The sequence below is a fragment of the Uranotaenia lowii genome, chromosome 2 (genome assembly GCF_029784155.1).
Source record: "Uranotaenia lowii strain MFRU-FL chromosome 2, ASM2978415v1, whole genome shotgun sequence".
NCBI lineage: Eukaryota > Metazoa > Arthropoda > Insecta > Diptera > Culicidae > Uranotaenia > Uranotaenia lowii.
The window spans coordinates 34647089-34666813 of NC_073692.1; the positions used below are offsets into that span (position 1 = coordinate 34647089).

The 19725-nt window shown below is 36.8% G+C and overlaps 1 protein-coding gene across 1 annotated transcript in view; it reads right to left on the bottom strand.

Moving 5' to 3' along the window:
- Window positions 1-9409: 9409 nt before the first annotated feature.
- The window catches only part of LOC129745392 (ejaculatory bulb-specific protein 3-like), a 77131-nt gene continuing 66815 nt past the window's right edge, over window positions 9410-19725 (bottom strand). Inside the window, exon 4 of the mRNA XM_055738449.1 lies at window positions 9410-9868. Within this exon, the coding sequence (XP_055594424.1) occupies window positions 9681-9868 (188 nt within the window). The 3' untranslated portion in view covers window positions 9410-9680. The remainder of the gene's footprint in view (window positions 9869-19725) is intronic.

The following is a 19725-nucleotide window of genomic DNA, read 5'->3' on the forward strand; positions in this document are numbered from 1 at the left end:
TTTCCGCTACATTTCATGGCTTTTTTCGTTCCGTTACATTCCGTTTGCCTCTGGAAGCTTAAGGGATGGTTGCAGGATTTTGGCCCCACATCCAAGAGTAGTGGGACCTGAGGAATGGTGCAAGGGTGGGCTTGGGAAGTGTTTTGTTGCTATGACCATACTAGGTACATAGGTATGGACAAGTGACTGCCACTAAGCTGGCTTCTGTCGGAGATTTGTGTGGAAGCAAATGGATTGCGTGGGTGGATGTGTGTTTCGGTTGGTATGAGTGCAAACCAAAAGTAAGCAACTCAGTGGAAAAACGAAGTTTATTTTCTTTCCCGGGCCGTGCACAAAATCAGTGCCGGAAATGGAATTTCCCTCCGGGTGCACTCAACACTCTAACCATCATTGAACGATACTTAAGTGAAAATGTACCGACCATTTGTAGAGTTGCTGTTCGATGGTCGTCGGTTAGCAGGAGCTCTTAATTTATTTTTGAAGAAGATTCTTCTTCGGCCCGGACGAGGATAGGATTATCGTGTTTGCTAAACAGATTGAAGCAATTCCATTACGGAAGTGTTTTTCCTTTCTAGCTAATCCTCTTCTGGTACCGGTTGATGAAATGAGCTACCTGCTATCGGGTTAAAAAGTTTTCAGGATAATTTCTGTTGAACACTAATGGGACTAAGTAATCTATAATCCAACTTGTCCTGAATTTTTGTCTTACATATTTAATACTTTTTTTCATAACTTGTGAAAGCAATAAAATCAAATCATATCAGAATTTCCATCCAACACATTTTTTTTAAACGAACACAAACACCTACATGGCAAAATTTTCCCGTTTGTTTGGATAACGTGCCGCTTTTCAGCCTACCCCTTTTCTGATACCTGACCCCTCTCGGAGAAAGACCCTTCCTGGGCTAGGCAACTGGGGGAGTCGAGAGTAACTCTGTCGGGAACCGTCTATTTCTCGAGCTCGTTCCTTGGGTGCTGGCTTCTCTGGATTCCCAGTGGACCTCGCTTCTCTTTTCGGGACCTGGGCTTTGGACATTTCGGCTGACAACTTCGGACCTCGGCTGATTCCTGGATGACCTATTCGCACCTTGGCTGACTGGAATACTCCTGGACTTGCTAACCGCAAATATCTACAATAATATTTTGAGAATTTCCCTTTCACGCTCTCTCTTGTTCCTTACCATACCTGTCTGGGCCCATAACCTGTTGAATGCAATGGCTAAGAATGGAGGTTTTTGCTTGGAAAGGCATTCAATTTATTCTATTTAGTTTGTCAAGCTGCCTGCGGAATATCATCCGCGCTTGGTGGCCTGGCAACTGGATCTCGAATGAGGAACTACATCGCCGGTGTCATCAAAGGCCGCTAGATCGAGATTCGGGAACGTAAGTGGAGATGGATTGGGCACACGCTGTGAAAAGATTAAAACAAGATTTGCAGAGAGGCGCTAGATTGGAATCCAGAAGGCCATCGAAGAAGAGGCAGGCCCAGAAACTGGTGGCGGCGAAGCCTAGCCGCTGAAATCCGAACTGTCGACGAGAATCTTGACTGGGACCAGGTGAAGACGCTGGCCCCGGATCGTCAACAGTGGAGGTCTTTTACCACGGCCTATGCACCGGAGGATCGGCGCGGGATCATTAAGTAAGTAAGTAAGTAAGTAAGTTTGTCAAGCTCTCAAAAGCTATCCTAGAGCTATAGCGATTACTGAATTCTTCCTTAAATACTATCGGTTTCTAGGATAACCTCCCAGAATAAACTGCCAACACTGCTGTGCACACTTCTCGCTAAATTTGAAATACTCAGAGCCCGGCTACCTTTTACTCAGACGGCGCCACATGTATGAAGCAGCCGACGGCTGATCTTAATGAACTCAAATATCAGCGGAAAATTTACTCAGACGTCAGAAAATTTGGCACTCAGAGAACTCGAGTGCTTGAAGGCGACAACTGAGTAAATGATGATCAGTTTGTGCGAGGCCGTCGGACTTGGTTGTTTTCGTGCAGCAAAAACGGAAAATTTACATTGTGAATATTCATTTTAAAGGTAATTTCTAGCTATTGATCCGATATTATTTTTATTACAGGGTTCTGTGACGAAGGTGCTCCAAATGCAATTGCCATAACTAAATCTATTACGGCATAATGGGTCCTGGCCCGGGCGACAAAACCCGACGGACGAAATTTTTTTTTTTAATTTTTTAAAATAAATGTGATTGCACAACATTTGGACTTTTGTTATTCATCAAATTAACAAATCCATCATTTTTCTTCAAAATAATATAGGTTTTAACTATTCTAGCATGGAAAAAGCGGCCAAAACCGCTTCAGAATTATTCGCGCATTCTGAGTAACCATGGCTCAGTTGTCGCGAAAAGGGCTGTTAGTCAGTTCTGAGTAAAAGCCGTTTAGTCAGAACTGAGTAGGTGCGGTTTTGGCGACAACTGAGTAGCCGTCACTCTGAACTGAGTAGCTGAAAGTTAGCGAGTTGAGCTTCGTGCTGTACTGGCTGAACGGGAGATACGCGTCCACTCTCGCCGAAGATCGTTAGTCGACTGGCTGCCGCACACGACACGACAGCTCAACCGTCGTGTGTGCGCGTGTGGTGAGGATCACGGAGGGAGAGCAGGGTTGCCAACTATTTTTCGAAAAAGTCTGGAAGATTTTGAAAAAATGTCTGGAAATGTCAGAAAATATCTGGAAAGCTTGCTTTTGTGAAGGTCTGCATTCATAGTTCATAAATTTCTAATCTTTTTGCCATATTATACCATGACCTTTAGAGTGCCCCAAATTTGTATGGGAAATTTAAAACCTGTGGAATGTTATGCGCTGCAGGCTAATATTGATCCTAGGCCTAGTACAAGATTCCATGCCAAATTTGAGCCAGATCGGATCACAGGAAGGGGTCGTTCAACGAGCCTGAAGTTTAGCCGCCGACCGTGGCCTAGAGGATAGCGTTCAAGTCTTCTAAGCCAGAGGTCATGAGATCAAGTCTTGGTCACGGCAAACATAGTACTCTTTCTGTGAGTTGGTGGTGTTAGAATTAGTAAAATGCTAGCCATTATATCCTTGAAAGATGTACGCTTAGTCTTAAGTAGAATTTAGATCTCTTCAAAGAAACATGAAGTTTCACTGAGATCCTATGTGTGTGTGTTCGTTTAAAAAAGTTTGTATGGGATTTTGAGACATTTTGTTCGGGAGAAACATGAAAAACCAGTTTTTTATCAATTACTCTGGTCCCCATCGGCAGATTTCTTTTAAAAACGGGTTTTCCTCAAGCCTAAATTATGACAAATATTTCATCCGAAAACTGCATTTCGATTAAAGTTAACATAAAAAAGTTATTAGGCTTCAAAAATGGGCTGACATTATTAAGGATGATATTCACCACTGTTAATGAGGCGTTCAAAATGTTCGACCACCCCGACCGGAACATCCAATTTGAAATGCATGCCATTTCGTAAAATCAGGGCCGATTTAGATTTATTTGTTGCGTTAGATTGTGAAATCTCTGATTTCTCAAATATTTGGTTGTGGATAATATTCACGTAATAATACAGATGAAGTGATAGTTCGGGGTGTAGCCCAGGCGAATCTTTAGGGGAGAATTGAATTACTTGATCCCCATTTCTTGTTTTCATCATATTTCTTAGTGAAAATTACACCCTACAACCCTGTTTTCGCTGTGGCATAAGCTAAGTGTGATGATTATAAACGATTTTGCTAAGCAAAAAATGTCATCGTTGAGAATAATTTTTTTAAATTGCATAACCACAGGGGCTAAAGATTATGATCATAAATATCATCCTTAAAAATGTCAGCCCATTTTTGAAGCCTAAAAACTTTTTTATGTTAAATTTAATCAATATGCAGTTTCTGATGAAATATTTGTCATGTATAAGGCTTTAAGAAAACCCGTTTTATAAAGAAATCGGCCGAATGGGACCGGAGTTATTGATAAAAAACTGGTTTTTCGTGTCCTCCCGAACAAAATGTCCTAAAATCCCATACAAACTTCAGGCTCGTTGAGCGACCCCTTTCCGTGGTCCGATTTGGCCCAAATTTGGCAAGGAATCTTGTAATAGGTCTAGGATCAATATAAGCTTGCAGCGCATAACTTTCTCAAAAGTCGGGTCATTTGGGGCCCTCTAATGACCATTTTGAATTTTCTTAGTTTCTTAGAACAATTTTTGTCCTATGCCAAAAGTCTGGAATTGTCTGGAGAAATATCAAAAGTCTGGAAGTCTTGAAACCTGAAAAAATGTCTGGCAAAAGTCCAAAAAGTCTGGAAGATCCAGACAAAATCTGGAAGGTTGACATCACTGAGGGAAAGTAACGACTCGGAAAGCCTATCGCTCGAGAGGGTGTGGCGAATCGCAATGATCGGCTACACATCTCCCCTCCACACCAAAATAAGTGAAGACAAAAGCACCCTTTCAATTTTTGTTTAAGCTTTTTGTCAATCTATCAACTTCTAAAAGTTAAAACCAATGTGTCACGAGTACTAAAAAACTAGCATTGCAACCCAATCATCACAGAGCCATTTTTATCTTGTTTAACACTCACAAAGTCCCGGCTTCAGATAACCTAACACGTGTTAACATCAAACAGGTTAGCCATTATGAACGTAGATCTGTGAATCCCACATTTAACTTATTCGGCAGGCAAATTGAATTCTCAAAGGCGCCATGCATTTCACCACAATAATTTCAATTTAGACATTACCGTTTGTTCCATATGATATCATCTTTTCGCCTACAATAGTACCAAGTCGGACTCTCATCTCCCAGTCCTGAAGCTAAAAGAATTTCCAAGTGCAGCATTTACCTATAGCACTCAAATGATCAAAGAAGAACACGGAACGCATTTATTATTGTTGTTGCTCTTACCAGCAATCTCGTTTTCAGTTTGTTCTTATTGTTTTTGCTTCCTACCAGCAAGACGTTCAATTAGTTGTATTTGCTGTCAGCAGCCGAACTTGAAAGGTTTTTTTGTATGTTTTCAAGGTCCTTCCTTTCTTCCTTCATTTGAAGTGTGAAATGATTCACCAGTTACAAGACGGAGAAATGTTGTCTAGTGAGGTTCCGCCAATCAAGTACAGAGTCGTTCGACATTGAGGGAAAATTGCTGGTCAAGTCAAGCGCGTCGGGTAAATTCTCGCAACCTTGTTACCAAGTACCTCCGAATGTGTCTTTGACGATAACATTTTGAGATCCCAGGCTCCAGCGCAACATTTGATTGTAATTTCCATCACAATCAAACTTCAGTAAGATCTCTGTCATAATCAGACATGCTTTTGCTCTGAATTCATGGAGTGAACCTTCAGAACACTCTTCATGTTGGTCATCCCGATCCAACGTAAAAAAATAAAGTGAACCTATAGAACACTCTTCATGTTGGTCCTCCCGATCCAACGTAAAATCTTAAAGTGAACCTTCAGAACACTCTTCCTGTTGGTCCTCCCGATCCAACGTGAAAACATAAAGTGAAGCTTTAGAACACTCTTTCAATTTGCCTTAGTTTTATGAAACATAAATATGATAATTTTTTCACTATGTCAAAGCTATAAAAACTCTTCTTTAAGATTTAACAATTTTTTCAATTTCTTATACCAAAATTAGTCAAATTTTCTGGTAAACAATTGTTGGATAATTTAAAGATAACGAAATATGATGCTACATTCAATAATCACGTTTTTTAAATGACAACATAAAAATTCATAATGGAATTATTTAAAAACTGCATTATGGTTCCCTCCCAATATTACACAGATTATCAAGAAACATGAAAAAAGTCGCGAATCTTCAAAAGCTAGCATGACAATAAGCTATTCCCTCACTTGCCAAAACGATTATTTGATTTTTCATGTTGACATTTTCCACATTTCATGGTCAAGTAACAAAACAGCAGGATAAAAAAAAGAAATTTAAATATTCATCAAATTTCTAAAAAAAAAATGAATATTTCACTGAAATAAATATTTTCGAAGAAAGGATTGAACATAACTTACATTTTGTTCCACAACGTTCAACATAAAAATCAACTTTGAAATTGTGAATTGTGATATTATGATTCTTGAATTTTGCTGATCGATTCAATCTCGTTAGACAGTCAGACTGCAATCAATCTTTTGAGATTCTAACATGTAAAAAACAGAACGCAAGCTTCCGATAAACTCAGAACAAATTAACAGCATTCATAAAGAACATCAGATTACGCCCATTCCACAATGGGGAAAAAAGTGTACAAACCACGAAGAAATTCAATATCTTTCGTCCTTCATGACTCAAATCTATGAAATTATACTTTCCTTTTGTGAAAATTTCCGGAAAATCGATTGCACATAGTTTCAAACGCCGCACAAGCTTGCGAACGGAGATATAGTGCCTTTTTAACCCCTAATTCCCCTATATTTTGTAAACATTCCAGAAAAACACTGTTTCGAAATCGAGAATTTTGAACGAAAACATGCCTATCTTGTGTAATTTTTTCTGAGGAATCGAATGAAGGCTATTTTGGCCACCGCACGCTTCAGAAAATGAAGTTATGGCTGTTTTTACCCTTAATTTCCCTACATTTTTCAACTATTTCAGAGAAAAGCTTGTTCGGACTTGAAAATTTTGAACCAAATGGGTTGTATTCTATGTGATTTTTTCCGAGGAATCCAACGAAGCTTATTTGAGCCACCGCACGGATTGGGAACAGGAGTTATGGCTGTTTTACCCTCAATTGCCCAACATTTTTCAAATAGCTCAGAAAAAGCATGTTGGGACTTGATGATTTTGAACCAAATGGGTTGTATTTTGTGGAGTTTTTTTTCGAGGAATCGAATGAAGGCTGTTTAAGCCAAAGCCCGCTTTGGAAAATGAAGTTATAGCTGTTTTACCTTCAATTCCCCTACATTTTTCAAATTGTTAAGAAAACGCATGTTCGGACTTGAAAATTTTGAATCTATTGAGACGTATCTTGTGTGATTTTTTCCGAGGATTCCAATGAAGGCTGTTTGGGCCACCGCACGCTTTGGAAAATGGAGTTATGGCTGATTTTACCCTCAATTCCCCAACAATTTTCAATGATTTCAGAAAAAAAGCATGTTCGGACTTGAAAATTTTGAACCAAATGGAATGTATCATATGGAATTTCCAACGAAATCTAACGAAGCCTATTTGAGCCACCGCACGGATTGGAAACAGAAGTTATGGCTGTTTTACCCACAATTCTCTTTCATTTTTCAAAAAGTTCAGAAAAACCGTGATTGGACTTGAAAAGAGACTTATTTTATGCAATTTTTCTCCAAGGAATCCAATGAAAGCTGCTTGAACCCCCGCATGCTTTGAAATATGAAGTTATGGCTGTTTTACCCTCAATTCCCCCACATTCTTCAATGATTTCAGAAAAAATGTAGGGGAATTGAGGGTAAAAACAGCCATAACTGCAGTTTCCGAAGCGTGCGGTGGCCTAAACAGCCTTCATTGGAATCCTCGGAAAAAATCACACAAGATACGTCCCAATAGATTCAAAATTTTCAAGTCCAAACATGCGTTTTCATAACTATTTGAAAAATGTAGGGGAATTGAAGGTAAAACAGCTATAACTTCATTTTCCAAAGCGGGCTTTGGCTTAAACAGCCTTCATTCGATTCCTCGAAAAAAAACTCCACAAAATACAACCCATTTGGTTCAAAATTATCAAGTCCCAACAGGCTTTTTCTGAGCTATTTGAAAAATGTTGGGCAATTGAGGGTAAAACAGTCATAACTCCTGTTCCCAATCCGTGCGGTGGCTCAAATAAGCTTCGTTGGATTTCTTGGAAAAAATCACATAGAATACAACCCATTTGGTTCAAAATGTTCGAGTCCGAACATGCTTTTTTCTGAAATTATTGAAAAATGTAGGGGAATTAAGGGTAAAACAGCCATAACTCCGTTTTACGAAGCGTGCGGTGGCTCAAATAGCCTTCATTGGATTCCTCGGAAAAAAATCACACAAGATTCGTTCCAAAAGGTTCAAAATTTTCAAGTCCGAACAAGCATTTTCATAACAATTTGAAAAATTGAGGGGAATTGAAGGTAAAACAGCCATAACTTCATTTGTGCAGGGGCTCAAATAGCCTTCATTCGACTGCTCGGAAAAAAACACACAAGATACAACCCATTTGGTTCAAAATTTTTAAGTCCGAGCAAGTTTTTTTTCTGAAATAATTGAAAAATGTAGGGGAATTGAGGGTAAAAACAGCCATAACTCCATTTTCTGAAGCGTGCGGTAGTCAAAACAGCCTTCATTCGATTTCCTCAGAAAAAATTACACACGATAGGTATGTTTTCGTTCAAAATTATCTGGTTCGAAACAGTGTTTTTCTGGAATGTTTTCAAAATATAGGGGAATTGGGGGTTAAAAAGGCACTATATCTCCGTTCGAGAGCTTGTGCGGCGTTTGAAACTATATGCAATCGATTTTCCGGAAATTTTCACAAAAGGAAAGTATAATTTCATAGATTTGGGTCATGAAGGACGAAAGATATTGAATTTCTTCGCGGTTTGTACACTTTTTTCCCCATTGTGCATTCCCTAGAATTCAAGTCAGCTCGTGTGGCAGCCAAACATATTTCTCAGAAAATGCATCGGATTTTTGCTGAAAGTTGAGGAACATAGGGACAAAACCCGAGCGGGAGAGAAGTATGAGGTAATGTCCGCTCAGTTTCTCAGGCAATGAGTTTGTTTGAATATGTGCGCAAACTTCCCGGCACATAAAGTTGAATTCGCAGAAAAAAAAAGGGAAATTCACAAGCACATGCTATGTTGTCAATGTTGAGCATGTATGATGACAAACATTTGTACGGTCATCATCATTGTTTATCATAATGAACTGTCAACCGCTATTGTTTTCGATATGCGAATTGTTGGAAACGGACAAAATCAAAACAAAGTGTTTGTTTTCTGGAATCGGCAGCAATTCGGATGGAAAAACGACGTTCAGAAGGATCCGAAAAACGTTTCTGTTGCACGACGTTGAGATTTTTAATGTACCGATATTTTAAAATTTGTAATTATTGCTAAGATACACAATTTTATCAGAATGAACTTTGTTATTTCCACGCCAAATTTATTTCCAACAACCATGCTGGTTGTGATTTTTCTGCATCCACACTGAGAAAGAATGAAAACAGCTGCCGGTGATAGAAACAACAGGAATGGTGCGCATTTCTAACAGAACGCGGAGAATGCAAAATAGTTGCCTTTGTGATAGAATCCTCTATCCGGCATCCTGCGGCCAATTCCTCTGGCTTGGCATGTTTGTTGCCTGTTTTTTCTCTTTTAAACCGAGGAATAGAATAAAATTCCGTTACAAAGTAATAGTTGAACAATGAAAGGATGTGAGGGTTGCTTAGAAGGGGTTTTCTTTCAATGCAGTAAACGTTTTATCTATAAATGATTAATTTATTGAAACCTGATCGAATATCTTAAAGTCGTATGGCTGTGAGTGAAAATTTGCTACACTTATCAGCATGAATTGTACCTTGACGTTTGGTGGGTGCGCTAAGCCCACGCCGGCTGAGAGAACTTCTCCTTATCACACCGCGTAGAAAGAGAATATGAATGATATAAAATAAAATCTCCTAACGTACGGCAGTTAAACCGAAACAGTTAAAAAAATAGAAGAAGAGGAAAAAACACCCTGTTCCACTCCTTATCGGCGGCCCTTGTTGAGTTTCTCGAATTTACTCTTGTAGATGCCTTCCGGGTCGTACTTGTCCAGCAGTTTCTTCCATTCGGCGGGCTTCTTCGTCTCCAGATGGCTGATGACCTTGCGGGAGTTGTTCTTCTGCTTTTCGCTGCACTTGTCGCAGTTGGTCCTCAAAGCATCCGGAAGGGTTTCTGGGAAGGGGAGAGAAAAGAAAATTTGCTAAGCGATGGCAATTGAAATTTTTGCAGGAGAAAGCAATTAAAGCCAATGATATTTAATGTTGTGAAAGTTTGTTGAATTAAATTCAAGCTCACTGTTCGATTTCTCTGGGAATAGATTTTACGCTTTTGGTCTTTCGAAATTGAATTCATTTCCAGGAATAGGTTCACATTGTGTCATTTCCTCCAATTGCCGGCACTAAGCCGCCGAAGGACGTCGTTCGTCGTAGCCACATTTTGGAAATCACTCAAAAATGTAAATCCCACGTGTCGAGAGATCCTCGAAATGTTCATCAGCCAGAAGAGGGTGGCTTGCGTGCGAGCGATGATGCTTCAACTGACAACGACTTTGGCGATGATGACATCTGCTGTCAGCTGTCGACGACGGTAGGGAAAGCTTAAGTCTACGCTGAGTGGGCGCCCTATTTTGGGGGCAGGAGGAAAGTGAATTGGATACTAAAGTGCTTCTTGAAGATCTTGAACGGATGTCAACAGCTCATTTTTCCCATTTTGGGGGAACGAGCGGCTGACAGAGTGAAAACGTCAGGAAATGGAACTAAAATTGGCACGTTTTCGACGCGTTTGCCCCCTGTCTGGTCCCTCGGCCAGGATTTTGTATTCCATTTATTTGAGTGGGACTTGATCCGAGACAAGTTCATAAAACGACACGTCGTCGTCGTCGTCGTCATCGTGCTTCAGACGCTATTATTGCCAATGGAATGATACCCGGCAATCGTTATCCTAAGCGGTTTGTTTGGATTGATGTATCGATACAACGCCGACAGATGGGTATGATATTTTAAAAAAGAATCCTTTTCACACTAACGACATTGGTGCGAAAGAGTTACGAGAGACACAAAATGAAAGGCATTGAAGCCAAAATTTCTAACAATAGGACCTTAAACTGATTTTCGACAGGCAATTGATAAAAACCAGACAAACGTAGTTGCGAAGGATTAAAACATTTTCATATGAAATCAGCACTCAGTGAATTAAAAGTCCCCTACTAGCAAATGATAATGATAACTTTAACATTCGTTTGTTGCTATAAAAAATAATAATGATAAGCGGTTACGCAAATACCAAATTAAAGCTATCGGTTCGCAACTTGCGACATCTGGGTCGTGGTCATGGCCAATCTAGCCGGTTCCGGAACGAAATATAGAAAATTATTGGATCGAAACTTTCAGCATATGAGAAGAAAGCTGTTGGCCTCAAGATAAAAGGAATTCATAGGAGAATCGATTCGGAGATAAGGGGTCATGGACATGGCCAATCTTGTCGTTTCCGGAACGAAATATGTCAATCAATTTTTTTTTTCATATAGCATACATAATATTTTAAACATACAAAGGAACCGGAAATGAGTTCAGTATTTTACCTTCAAACAACCATTATGAGTATTATGACTGCTTAGAAGGTAGTTTCTAATATCTGCAAACAATGCAATTATTGATACATCACGCGCAAACATTGCGGAAGGGCTACTTAACCACCTAATCCAGTGGTCGGCAACCTTTTGAGTTAGAAGAGCCAAAAACTTAAAATTTTCAAAATTTCCGAGTTTTAAGAACCACATTAAAGATTTATTATTCATGTTTAAAGAATGATCAATGAACATAAGTTTTACGAAAAAAAACTTTAACATCGTTAGAGTTTTTTCTAATTCTTGGATATTTTTTTTAAAATTTGTTTCTGACTATCATTAAGTATATAAATTCTCTTCAAGATCGTCAACTCTTCTAACACGGTGTTTGTTTTTTTTTTATTTTAATGCGTTTTTCAAATACCGGGTAAAGAAAATTAAAAATCCTTATCAAGCTACTATGAATACTTTGTATAGTGTTAAAGAGAAATATTTGAACATTTAACATAAGCAGAATATTTATAATTTCTTCGGCAAAGAAAAGCTTTTTAAATAACAAAGTTAGGGGAAATAACTTTTTTTTAAATAGTCAAACTTTTTTATGGCAATTTCCCAGATTTAGCTTATCTTTTTGAAAATCCAGAAAAATGGGGTGGGCTTGTGATAAAGCTCAGTTGGCAAGTTAGTTGCTCCTGAGCCGATGTACGCGAGTTCAAGCCCAAGAGTAAACATCGAACACAGTTGTACCGGATAGGTTTTTCAATAACTGTCCGCTAACTGCAATGTTGATATTGTAGGAGTTAGGATTTAGTAATAAATGAGTAGGCTAGCAAGTAATAATTGAATTCTTGTCAGATCTTTTCAAGGCAGTAACGAATAAAGACGTAACCTCAAATTCCTCAAGTATTTTAATTAGATCCGGCTTCCTACATAATTAGAAGTGGGATTACCATTGAACCTTGTAGCAGAGGACATGTTACGGAAGAATAACAAGCTCGGAGAAACTCCTGTCTATGAAGAGGTGCGAAACGTTCCGGATGCGTTTGGTGAAACTGATGGTGTTCCAGTTATTCCATGCACTGGCGCTGCCAGGATGCAGGCAGTGATGGACCCGAAGATCACGGAAGTTGGTCATCTAGACGGTGTAAGGAGTTTGCTTGTCGCGTTTGGTCGAGAACAGTCATTTCAAGGTTCCTGTAAGGCAAAAATATTAAGAAGTTAAAACTGAAATTTTAAACTTTGACGTTTATCATGAAAAACCATCAAGCTGTAAAGAAAAGACAGTGTGTGGATTTTATGAAAAGTTTTAGAAAGTTCTGCATTTTTTAAGGTATTTTTAAAAATAGTTAGTTTTAGTTTTATTTTTTTGAGGAAATTTTTATTTTGTACTTTTGTTTTATTAAGTTGTTTAAAACTAAATGGCTCATCGAGGACGATGATAATGTCAGGATGGCCGAGCTGTAGGAGTTAGGATTTAGTAATAAATGAGTAGGCTAGCAAGTAATAATTGGATTCTTGTCAGATCTTTTCAAGGCAGTAACGAATAAAGACGTAACCTCAAATTCCTCAAGTATTTTAATTAGATCCGGCTTCCTACAATATTCAGTCGCGAATGCCTTAAAGATGGTTAAACGACTATAATCGAAAAAAAAAAGAAAAATGGGGTAAAATTTAACTGATATAAATGTAGCCAAAAATGTAACAAATGTCATTTCAAATTTAGAATTTTCAAAATTCGAACGATTCGAATTTTATGTATCTGGAAAATTAAAAAAATCTCATGTTACGTCACATGTTATTCTTCAGTATTGTAGGTCCAATTGAATGAAGAATGTAATTCAATACATTGTAGATTATTCATCAATGCTTGCTTAAGCTTAGATTACTGGAATAAAAATCAGTAGTTGAAACCAGTATGAATCTATAAAAGTGTGATTTTGTAGCCTCCATATAAAATTTGTGAAAAATAAATGAGAAACAGTACATTTTAACTGGCAAGATCAAGGATACTTTTAAAGTTACAAAACAAAAAGAAATAAAAACATATCAACGGTTAAAACCTACCTAACTCTTAAACAAAATGAAAAAAAAATGTTGTTTACTGAAACTTCAAACAAAATTTGTGTGGCCTTGGTAAATCTATGCTGCAACACTTGAAATTTTTAATGTGTTCGAAGACTCGAAGGTATTTTTTTTAATACATACATTTAATAATTTAAAAAAATCCGCTTCGGGGTGTAAGGTCAATTTAGTTATTAATTTCAAGTATTTAGCTAAGGTTGTCAAAAAAATTTCTGCATGCACCTGGGCCGGACATATCCCAGCTATTGTATCTAAAAACCTGGCAAAATCCAGGCATTTGATATCAAAATTGTCTACCAAAATCCGTGCTATATCTGGGCAAATTTGGGTTAAACCCAGTGATTACAAAAATCAAGAAAAAAAAACTTGTAAAAAATTTCATCAAAATTTAGAATCAGGAGATTCTAAATCGTATTTAAGGCTTTCATTTCAATGAAATAAAATTTAAAAAAAACCACATTTTTTTATAATTTGATTTGAAAATGAGATTGAGAATAGACCCGGGTGAAATCTTATCTAACAATTTCATAAAAAGCATGCGAATTTATGTTCGCTAAAACAAGTCGAAATTTTGGAATTCCGTAAAAATTAAGAATGATCTGGGAGAAAATCTGGCGTTTTTCCTCCGGGCAATTGGATAGGACATTTCCCATTTTTTTCTTCGGAAATCCGGACAAGCTCGGTTGAAAGCGAGCAATCTGGATTGCTTATGAGGTATCTAAATTCAGATACATTAAATTATCATTTTCACCTTCAAGTCAATAGGATTGGATTGAGGTAGTCTTTCCAATATTTTGTTTCACGTAAAAGTTTTAAATATTAAAAAAAGTGGTTTCGAGTGCTTAAATATAAAATTTATAACAAAAGAGAAGCTATCTGAGAACTACTTTATTGTTAATGATAAACTTTGATAACCCTGTTAACTACAGCTCAATTTTTGTGTTCGATTGATTAAAAAATACACGCTTTTTGGATATAAATATATTTTTTCTAATTTGATTTTAATTTTTGTTGTTTGAAACAGTTATTCTTTGCATATACGATTAGTGATAAAATATATCTTGATCCCTATGCTGAGGCTTCAAAAACAGTGAAAAGCTAACAATAAAAAATTAGGCTTCTTAAGATGCTTTTTGCCATTTGGCCCTTTCCGTTTGTTGCTACAGCAGATTCAATTTGAAAATTTTATTCTTGACCTATGAAAATTCTAGTGTCAGGTCATAAGAATCAATTATAAGTTTTGCACGATTTTTTAAATATTTCATTCAAAAATATATATTTGCGTATAATATTTGCGCAGTGATCTAAAGAGCCGCAGTTTGCTATCTTAAGAGCCGAATGCGGCTCGCGAGCCGCAGGTTGCCGACCTATGACCTAATCGAAAATTAAAACTTTAGTTACAGCTGTCAAATGCAAAATTCTATTTGAAATTTGTTCAGTAACTTCATTTCCAACATAATTTCTTCATTTTAGAAATATTCAAAAATAGACATTAACATGTTTTTAACGTGTGTTTCATCGAAAGTAGAATGAATTTTCCCAGTTTTGTCAATGATTTGGAAACATTAAGACTAAGGATCCGAAATTTAAAGATTAATAGAAAAGAATTCATTTAAAATTCCATGGAGATACAGTGTAGGAGTTTGAAAGTAAAATTGTGAGTACTCACTAGAGTGCCTCAAATGACCTGACTTTTGAAAAAGTTATGCGCTGCAGGTTAAAACTGATCGTTGGCCTTGTACAAGATCTCATACCAAATTTGGGCCAGATCGGATCACGGGAAGGGGTCGCTCAACGAGCCTGAAGTTTGTATGGGATTTTGAGACATTTTGTTCGGGAGAAACATGAAAAACAAGTTTTTCATCAATAACTTTGATTCCCGTAGGCCGATTTCTTTCAAAAACGTGTTTTCTTAAAGTCTAAATTATGAAAAATACTTCATCCGTAAACTGCGTTTCGATAAAAGTTAAGATAAAAATGGGCTAACTTTTTTAACGGTGGTATTCAGCACTGTTAATGAGGCGTCAATATGTTCGACCGCCTCGACTAATTAACAGTGATGAATACCATCCTTAAAAAAGTAAACCCATTTTTGAAGCCTTATAAATTTCTTATTTAAACTCTAATTGGAATGCAGTCTTCGGATGAAATATTTTTTCATAATTTAGGCTTTAAGAAAACCCGTTTTTGAAAGAAATCGGCCGACGGGAATCAAAGTTATTGATGAAAAACTGGTTTTCCATGTTTCTCCCAAACAAAATGTCTCAAAATCCCATACAAACTTCAGGCTCGTTGAGCGCCCCTTCCCGTGATCCGATCTGGCCCAAATTTGGCATGAGACCTTGTACTAGAACTAGGATCAATTTCAGCCTGCAGCGCAGAACATAGCACAGGTTTTGAATTTCCCATACAAATTTGGGGCAGTCCTCAAAGAAATTTGCAATTCAACTATGAGAATATTTTTACGATGAAAATAGTTTTCTTTGCAATAAATTTAATTAAAATTATGTAGTTTTAGTACTATCCTTAGTTTCTTTAAAATTTAAAGTTTCAGTTTTATCATTAGATCAATAATGGTTCTCTTGAAGAAAGTATAAGGCAGGACAGGGGAAGGGAGCTGCTCAACAAATTTTCTCATACCTCGAGAATTTAACGAGCAAATGGAATTAAATTTGGTATGGGTGGGCTTGTGGATACGAGAAATTGTGATATTAGACTGAGACGATTTGGGGTAATTTTTGAATTTCTCAAACCCTGGGGTCTGAAAAGCTTCGCCTTGGTCCAAAACTCATCCATGATTTTTTGCAGAATTTTTAAGTAACGTTTACATGAGTAAATTGGAACTTTCAGGTTTGTATGGGAAAATTTAATATTTTGTACTAAAAAATCAACTTCATTTTGGTTTCTTCTGTGGAACCGGGCTAGCTGACAGTTTTTATGCCAATTTATAATATTCCTTGAGGAAATTTTTCGCTGAACAACTTTGTCGAAGACCGTAACTTCGTATCTTATTAGGCAAAAAAGTTGTTAGCTGTTAAACAGAAGTATGTCTTTTCGCATTGATAAACAATAAATTCAATTGACATCACTGCTGGAGACTCGCGAAGTATTGCATGAAAAGTAGCTATGCAATACCTCGTAAGGCACCCTGCAGGGATGTCAATTGAATTTATTGTTTATCAATGCGAAAAGACATACCTCTGTTTAACAGCTAATAACTTTTTTGCCTTATAAGATACGTAGTTACAATCTTCGACAAAGTTGTTCAGCGAAAAATTTCCTCAAGGAATATTATAAATTAGCATAAAAACTGTCAGCTGGCCCGGTTCCACAGAAGAAACCAAAATGAAGTTGATGTTTCAGTACAAAATATTAAATTTTCCCATACAAACCTAAAAGTTCAAATTTACTCATGTAAACATTGCTTAAAAATTCTGCAAAAAATCATGGATGAGTTTTAGACCAAGGCGAAGCTTTTCAGACCCCAGGGTTTGAGAAATTCAAAAATGATCCCGAATCGACTGACTCTATTGTGATATGCTTATTTGGGACTTCTTTCTCCTTCAATTGCGGATAAAGTTACACATATTTTGCATGAATCAAGAACTTATCTAACAAATAAACCCATTAAATACCTATTACATGTGGGAATGGGTGAGAAATCCATACTTGTCCATTTTAGCATATTTAAAGAATCAATGATCTTATAAAAACAGAGCAAAAATTCCAGATCTTGGAAAACTAATTAAGGGTTCAAGTTTCAGAAAATTCGATTAAATCTTCTTTGTAGTGCAATTCAACAGTCCAGTTGCAGTTCTCGTTTTAAAGCTGTTGCTTTCAAATTTTGAAGAACGTTTGGCTTAAAAATTTCGATTCTGTTGATTGCTGTACGTAGGAGAAAAACTGACAAATTAACACATTAAGGACCGCTAAGAACCGCTTACCGCGTGATACACTAAAATTCGATATTCTATATTTCAGAATCCAGTGACAAAATTCAATAAATTTTGTTTTCTTGAGTTTTCTTGAGTGTTGTGTTTAGTTTTACTGAACGAAGTTACATCATTGAAGTAATAATACACACTTATTTGGTTTATTCTTCTGAATGTAGCATATGGGGAAAGTTCATATAACGCCCCATGTGGCTAATACGCGCCACTCGTGTTTTGAAGAATCTGTAGCATTTTATGCCTGCAAAATATTGCTATTTTTTTAATGCTGAGACTGGTCATGGAAAGTATGAATTTTTCCTTAAAATTCTCCTGTGACGTGAAAAGTTCACAATTAAGGTTTTTCTTCCTTTCGATCTGTATTTTAAAACACTTTCAATAAGGCGTCATCACACAGAAAAAAATGAATAAGACAATATTCTCTGTCACACCGATAGAGGAGAGTCTTAACTATGATTTTATGCTAAACTAGCTGACCCGGTAAACTTCGTTTTACCCATTACTCAGTGTTCGGCATCGCTAACTGAAAAATTAGCGCCGCTAATTAAATCGCTAACTCATAGGAAGTTAGCGATCGCTAATTAAATACGCTAAATGTGTTGAAAAAGTTATCGCTTTAAGCTTAAAACGCTAATCGCTAACTGCTAACCATCATTAAGGCCGGAACAAATATCAAATTCTTCGTTAGTCACGCTCTTCCCCCCTTTGATTTTTACAACTGTCCAAGGGGAAAAAAATAAAATTTTAAGTATATAATTAGATAAATTGGTCGAATTTTCATAAATTATATGAGCAAAACCAAAACTATCAAAGATAGAAATTTTAACAAATCTCTGAATTCTACAAATAAAAACAAACGAATTTTCGAACCATTACAAGAGCAAAAGAACAGAATGTGGAAGATGGGAGCTATAGGTATATCTTTTTAATTAATTTAAATTTTGGTTAAAAATTTACTCGATTTATCGGTTTTGTGTAGATAGTATGCAATTTTGACGCAAACAATATTTTGTACAATGCATTCCATTTTGTTGTTTTTGGCATTATTTTATACTATCTTCATTAAATATCTTCAACTTGTTTTCTCCTTTTTCAAACTTGCAGGAGCATTGTCAAACGTCAAACATTTATACAATTTCTATTTGAACTTAAAACGAAGGCTTCAATGATGATTTCATCTTATTTTTATATAAAGTGATCTGCAAATCTCTAAAAAACTGCATTGTGAAAAGTAAATATCTCAGCCACTTGAAAACAAATGCTGATGAAAAGATGTTTAAAATAGTTTTATATTGTTTAAAGGTATTATCTTCTTCTGTAAATGTTGCTAAAAAAGAGAAAAATAACACTAAATTCATCTTTTCTCTAACTCGAGTACGCGATCCTCCAATGAATCCAATTAAGCAATCAAAGTGATGTAAAATGTCACCTTAACTTGATTAATGAAAGCAAGTTTATCCTATCAATAATAATTCGAGAGCTTGATACAAATATATGGGAGTTAGCGGTCTTCAATTAGCGGAACCAAAAAATAGCGGAACTTTTGAAATCGCTAAATCAATCAAAACTTAGCGGCAAAATTAAATCGCTAACGAAAACTTAACGGACTTACTAGCGAATAGCGGATTAGCGTTTTTGTGCCGGACACTGCCATTACTTAATAAATCGTTGCAAAATATTTACAGTTCTTTAACTTCATCCTGCTCGTGAATCAGTTTTCATGAAAATCGTATTCCAGTTGTTCGAGTTTTGTCCCGTTTATAGTTGATTTTGTATAGGAGCCCCGCTTACTTAAAAAGTAATAATCTCGAAACTATTATACAAACCATCTCTGGCCCGAAAAACCCTCGGATACCAAATTTCACTTCATTCCGACCAACCAGTCATACGCGCTGGTGTTACTAAGAAAACGCCTCCATTTTTATATATAAGAAATCATACATTCTTAACAATAGCTTTCTTGAACTGTTATTTTCTTGTCACTCTGTCTCTGTTTACCAGAGCTGGAAAAAATCGATAGTATTCTTAGATACAATCTTCCCAAAAAGAAGGCTAATTCAAAACAAACAATCAGCAGCAGTAGCCTTAATAATCAAAATCAGAATAAAAAATCAGTAGCTGAAGCCTTAAAAATTTGCGCTTCAAAAGCCAACTTCACCTTTTTCCACCGGAAGGCCTAATCAAAGCAAACAATCAGCAAAAGCAGCCTGAAAAATCTGCACTTTCTAAGCCAGTTTCGTCTATTCCACCGGAAGGCCAAATCAAAGTAAACAATCAGCATAAGCTGCCTGAAAATCTGCGCTTCCAAATCCATTCCGTCTTTTCCATCGGAAGGCCAAATCAAAACAAACAAACAGTCGCAACAGTCCCAAAATTCTGCGCTTATTTAGCCAATTCCGTTTTTTTTTACCGGAAAGCCAAACCAAAACAAA